General features: G+C 40.6%; 1 protein-coding gene across 3 annotated transcripts; it reads right to left on the minus strand.

Annotated features, from left to right (window-relative positions):
- Positions 1-3,348: 3,348 nt before the first annotated feature.
- Positions 3,349-6,308, minus strand: c18h14orf119 (chromosome 18 C14orf119 homolog). Of its 3 annotated transcripts, none has more exons than XM_027028728.2 (3): positions 5,850-6,308; positions 4,458-4,868; positions 3,349-3,931 (listed from the first exon to the last, which is right to left on the minus strand). In XM_027028728.2, exons 1-3 carry the CDS (start codon positions 5,850-5,852, stop codon positions 3,758-3,760), a joined length of 588 nt encoding a protein of 195 aa, XP_026884529.1. In that variant the 5' UTR covers positions 5,853-6,308; the 3' UTR covers positions 3,349-3,757. The 3 variants fall into 3 exon arrangements, with proteins under 3 accessions (XP_026884529.1, XP_035391906.1, XP_026884530.1); XM_035536013.1 differs by having other exon boundaries at positions 5,966-6,306; XM_027028729.2 differs by lacking the exon at positions 5,850-6,308 and adding an exon at positions 5,579-5,842.
- Positions 6,309-6,464: the final 156 nt, after the last annotated feature.

The raw sequence follows: 6,464 nt of genomic DNA on the forward strand, positions 1-6,464 counted from the left end.
CTAAAGGTACCATTCCCCTTGTAAAACGTATTATAAGCGACCCAAAAAGTAGATTTCTGATGAAGAATAATCAAAATGCACATCCTACCATGTCAAAATCAACACCTGACGGTAGCACACCTGCAGCACATATGATCCAAGTGCCTTGGCGATCTCTTTGCTAGTGAGAGGGCAGTGAACAAACATGTTAAAGGAGAGGAGAAAACTAGCGCTGGTGGGAACAAATCTGTCAGCTTTTGAACATGCTTTCCCTGATAAACGTTTTGGCGATGGAAACCTTTCCTGTTCTTTTCGGTCTCAGGGCTCTGATAAGTGCAGATGGCTACGCTGCATTGCTAAGAGGGGCTATGTTTTTGTTTTTTCGTGCCTCCAGCCTGTGCTGAAAAGGCTAGTGTCTTTAGGTCGGCATGAACCGATGGAGAGGCTTTTTGAGGAGAGAGGATTGTCCATCTGGCATAAAGCCTCCACGAAATTCAGTTTACTCGAGAAATCGCCAATACAAAGAGATGCTATTCGTACACTGGCGGGCTTACGGGAAAGCCAATAAGAGCCAGTCTTTCTGATACCTGTGAAGACAACAGTGTCAACATTTTGAGCTTGTGACCATTGAGCTCTGTCTTACTGGCCAGACTGGATAGTTTGAACATAGACAAAAGTGCATTAGGAGACACAAAGGCCAGACTAGATTGCTTCTCACAAGATAGTACAAGAGGTTGCTAAGGTCTCTCAACTTCATCCTCAAACCAGAGCTCTTTTCAGCAAGGCAGAGAATCTAATAAAACTTTTATGTGCCTACCCATATCAGGTGCTTCCGAAAGAAATTTCTTTACACTCGGATGCCTTTAAACCTGACCGAAGAGCCGGTTAGCCTCACTGACAAGTGGTTTTCTTAAGGCTACACAGCTGTTTAGTCCAATCTCTTGTGTTCCCTTCACATTGTGTGTGGAAATGCTCTTACTTTCACTATTAAACATATCGCTGAGTTCTACTGTTGTTTTTCTATGATTTGATTTCACAACACATTTAAGTGATCGCCAATCATGATCATTCAAGTATTTTTTTCCGACCACATTCCTTCCTTGAAGATGATGTTTCCCCACTGCCCTTCCACTTTTTAATAATGCCTTGGACAGTTCTTAACCAGATTTTAGTAGTTTCAGCAATCTCCTTAAATGTTTTCTCTGCTTGATGCATGCCAATAATTTGACCCTTCTGGAACAGATTAACATATTTTCCACGACCACAGGATGTCTTTTGACATGGTTGTTTAACAAATGAGAAGCTACTCACTGCATCAGTTCGGGTTAAACCTGACCGAAGAGCCGAAAAGAGACTAGCACACCTCACGCTCAAAAAGTTTCACCAGTGTGAATCCCGAGCACAAGAAGACTTTTGGAGTATTAGCATGAAGGAAATTTTCCATGCAGTCCCACCCTGAATGCACTTTAGCCTATTATTAACGGTTAGTCTGATGATCTGTTGACTTTACTTTGCCTGTGAATACTATGTCAGTGGTCGATGTACTTCTCAAGACATTTTGTAAATCTGACTTTCATAACAGCAGTGCAAAGCTGCTGTATAACGTTTTTGTACTTTGTGCATGTTTGCATCAGTTTGCCTCTCACATTGCATTGTGAGAGGTTACTTTCACATGCCAGTGTCTAGCATAAAACAGGCAACTTTGACTAAACCCTGGGAGGCTACAGAGGGTGAAGGATAAGAACAGAATTTATGCTATGTTGCACACATAGCAGCTGCAACAGAGTCAGTGCGGCTGAAGAGTACAGGTGCCGCCAGTGTGGAGGTGGGTTGCAGAGGTGTTCCTGCCAACTCGATCGTCACGCTACAGCAAGCAACCAGGTCATCGTTGGAGGTGGATGTAAGTAGCTGCAACTGGCTTTGGCTGAGGAGAAAGGACTCTGTCAGGATTGCAAGGTGACCACTAACCTATAGGAAGGTATATAAGAGGAGGGGGCGCACCTGGAACCGCAGATGTTGCTGTTGTTCCCTGTGAGAGTGTGGTAGCCTGATCTAAGATACACTCATGAAGGAGGTTGCCAACAAGGTGACTAGAGGACCCCAACGAGGTGAACATGTCTTTTGCAACTCAAGAAATCGACTGGGGTTTGATTATAGAACGGGATAACTACAAAGGCCTTGAACTCAATTCCTGCAAACAAAATGAAGCCAGTGGCTTACCTACATGTCTATATGGAAAAATCAATACCTAAAACAACAGAATATGAAAATGTAGTCACTGAATTATTTATCATTCACTATTTATTAAGTATTGATGAATTTAACCATTACTTAATTTACTATGTATTATTCAGAACAATCGAAGACATGTCAAATATTAAGTCTTTTATGTTCACATGCTTTTTTCACCTGCCATTCTTGTGATAATGTGGCTATATATATATATATATATATATATATATATATATATATATATATATAAAAGCATGTGCCAAGTGAAGACTTCATCCTCTTTATTATGTAAACTACACTCTGCTACAATTTCAAATCACACAGACGTCATGGCCAAGCCAGAGCCTCATATGCAGCGACTGAACATACTGTTTATCTATTTTAATTTTTCTTTAGTTTTATTCTTTAGTAAATGCAGGCTCGTAGAATACTGTTGACAGAAATGACTTTGTTTTTATTGTCTTTATAAGTTTCTTCCAGCATTCTTCAGAACATAAATAAGTCTAATTAATCAATCTTTGACTGTATTATACAGTTGGCTTCTCATATCAGCGGGTTTCATCAACTGCGGATAGAAAATATTTGGGGGGGAAAAATGAACAAGCAATGAACAAGTTACATTGTTGCTGATGTGACTATGTAGCTAGTTAGGCTTACAATGGGCGTGTCCATATTGAACATGGACAGACTTCGTCATTCTTCATTAAACAATGCAGTTTAACAACCAATTACATAGCATTTACACTGTAATCCGGATTATAAATCATGTAGAGATTATTTAAAGTATGCAGGATTATGTGCGTATAGTTTATGTATATACTTGAGTATCCGTGGATTTTGGTATCCAGAGAATTCATACATCCAATCCCCCAATGGATAGTGAGGGTGTACTTTAGTATATTTTATGCATTTTTTAAATTTAACACAATAAGAATATTTTCTGTAGATTTGTTATAATCTACACTGCAATCACCGAAACTTGCTATCATGTCAAAAAATCTACTGAACTTTTATTTTCATGGATGATGAGTCCACTGTGATATTTATGATTTAAGAATTTAGCTTATCATATTTCATCTTCTCTTTTGTAGTTTTGCCCATCAGTAAATCAAAACGATAAAGTCAAAGAAGTCAGTCCAGAAGCCAAAATGAAACTAGGCTTTATTTGCTGCCAGTATTACTAACTTATATTTATGATATTTAAAGACAGTGTGCACAGTGCATATTTGACAGTCATCTGTGAGGCACAGGACAGCAAAATGTTTTCTGGGCATATTTAAAGTTTGGGCTGTGTCACCAAAAGGATTGCTGGTCTCCACCAGCCTTACCCCAAGTGTACCAAACCACATTGGCTTATGCTGACCTCCTATGTGGGCCTGTCAAGACACATACAGCCATCACTAAGTGCATGGCAGTAGGCTGGCTGATCTTCAACGCTGGTTAATGAAGGTCATTAATAGCACCCGAATGCCTTCCTCGGCCCTTTTGCCGTTCTTACGGTTCAACGCTACAGAGGTTCAAGAACACGGGTCCTTCTAGACATGCCTCAGTCCCTTCCTGCAGTGCTGGCCAGCGCTCTGTAGAACTGCGCCACAAAGATGGCATCGCTCTCCTCCAGGCTGCTCAGGAAGGCGTTCCTCTCCCCTTCATTCCACGATTCAAACCACTGAGTCCAGAGTCTCAGCTGGCACTCGAAAATGTTGGGTGGCCGGTCCTTCACCTTAAAGGGAAACATGGGATATTAGGAAGATGAGTGACCATAAAACATGTTAAAGTAAAATATGCAGTTTGAAGTAACATGTGCCACCACAGCTGCTGGTGCGCCAAATGTGTTTGGTGAATGCCAGTTTGTTTATGTTTCTGACTCCAGTTTCTTGTTTCTAACACTTTGAATTTCACGTGACATCCATATGGTAATTAGAGGGATTACTGACAGCTGTCTGATCATTTCAGTTTGCCTGGAGATATGTGTATGTGTTATAGTTTAGCCTGATGTAGCCATTGAGCCTTTGTTCTACTGTATAAATAATTTCATAAACAATTGACTGACTTTGCACATCTTATGTAATAACTCAGAAAATATTATCACCTAACAATTTTTCATTCACAAACACTCTGGCAGTGCCTCTGAAATCATTCTGTATCATCTCAGGTTGTGGTTCCAATCTTTGTTAAAGGCTGGTGCTGAGATCACCTTTCATGGCTTCATTTGGAACGATACATAAAATGATGCATGTAAGTATCACCTGGAGTGTATTGAGCTGCTCCAGTAAGCTGCTCACTTTTCCTGGTACTGCCTTTGAAATCAGGTCTTGCAGAAAGCGTTCTCTTTGAGGAGGACCCCAGCCCAGAAACCAGCTTAACACACACCTCTGTTCCTGAAGAGTTACATAAGACAGAGGTTCAGGGTCATCGCTCACCCTCAGGTTGAGGGAAGACATGCAGGTGGGCTTTCCCAAACTTTGGGGCCCCGAATCCTGTGAAACCCGAGGGAGGTCTGGGATGGAGGACTGAGGGGGGTGGGGCCAATCCTCAGACGAAGCTTGCGGTTTGAGGTTTGACTCAAGGCGCATGTGACTGTTCGTAGCAAGGTTCTTCAAAGAAGATAGCTGTGGTTGTTTTGCATCTTGCAGGCCATGGTGGAACCAGGCCATTTTCTAAATAAAAACCAAAAGTGCAGAATTTTAGTTACTGTGATCATAAATACTCAATCTTCACCCATTTTAATCAGTAGTCATAATTCACTGGTTAAATAGTTTGTTTCTTATATAACTGAGATGATCATACTCAATTCAATTACTGAAACTGAATATCAGGCTTCCCTGTAGTCATGTGACTACATAAACAATCTGAAATGTCTCATAGCTCTTACGTTTCTGTTTTTAAAACAAGCTGAGATTCGGAAAGGGAAAACTATTTATTTTAGTGGATAAAATCCCACATAAATATCCACAACATGCATTTAGATACAAAGCTGGACTACAGTACTATTCTTACCCTGTTTTAATATGATAGCATAATAGTATTGTTTCCTGAAAAAGATGTGTGTGCACAGATGCACAGACCTTAGTGACACTACATCAAAAGACATTGTGATATACAGACATACAGGTACTGCATACTGGCAGGTTCATAAAGACAGCATTTAAGCCTTGCATTAAATGTGATCAGAACTGAAGGTAAAACACATTAGTGCGAGGTGTAAAATCACAAGACACATTTCAGAATGTCCGAGGAATATTAGAGAGAAAGTATAAGCCCACAGAATAGTGACATCAGATATTTTTAAAGAACCCTGCAAAATGCACACAGCGATGCGCTGGCTGTAGTAGCATGTAAAGCATCATAACACCTGCTACAGACACACCTCTGTTGCACCCTGATGACACGTCACCACCTTTTTGGCAAAGAAGAAACAGACCCAGTACTGCCTGCACAGCAAACTCAAAGACACTCGGCGTGATTGTCGGGCTGTTGTTTTTAGCCTGGGTTCGTTTCCAGCACATCCACACACTTTCACACGAAAAACGAGCCCTGAGCACCATGCAGTCTGCCTAAATACATAGAATCAATCCCAGCGTGCAAAGTACCAAGTGTCCACGAACAAAGAGTACACGTTAACAGTCATATATACACACCATGAGAATTTCGTGACGTGCAAAAGAAGCTTAATCAATCTCCGACTGTTTGAGTTAAATACTTATAAAGTCTAACACGGAATAAACAACGACTTCTCTGTCCAGGGTTAGCCTACCGAGCTAATGGCGACAGGCTCCACAATAGTTGTATGATGGTGTTTTTGTAACCCTACTGAAGACAGAAGGATTCACGTCTGCGAAATGTATGGGAAAAAGATTCAGGGCTCTTCCGGGAAATTGTGAAAGATTTTGAGATGTTTTCTTTTTTTTTTTAATGTATAGATTGTATAACGCTTCCTGATGATCTTTCTCTTCTTCTTTGAAGATATTTCCATCTCGCATAGAACTGGGGCATATATCGCCCCCGTGTGCTTCACAGCACGGCAGACGATTTTTTTTGCCAGAAAAACCCAAACAAACAAAATCAAAATTAAATCTTATTGAAAATCATCCCATAATGGCAGTATGAAAAAGAGGGGCCAAAGTGAGACTGAAAACAGAAGAAACAACTTCATATTGCAAAAACAGATGTGTAAAACCAGGAGGCACTTCCTGCAGTACAATAAGAAAAGTGCAACCGTTTCTGTGCGTGTGTGTGTGTGTGATATTTGAGTA

This window comes from Electrophorus electricus, chromosome 18 (genome assembly GCF_013358815.1).
Source record: "Electrophorus electricus isolate fEleEle1 chromosome 18, fEleEle1.pri, whole genome shotgun sequence".
NCBI classification, from domain to species: domain Eukaryota; kingdom Metazoa; phylum Chordata; class Actinopteri; order Gymnotiformes; family Gymnotidae; genus Electrophorus; species Electrophorus electricus.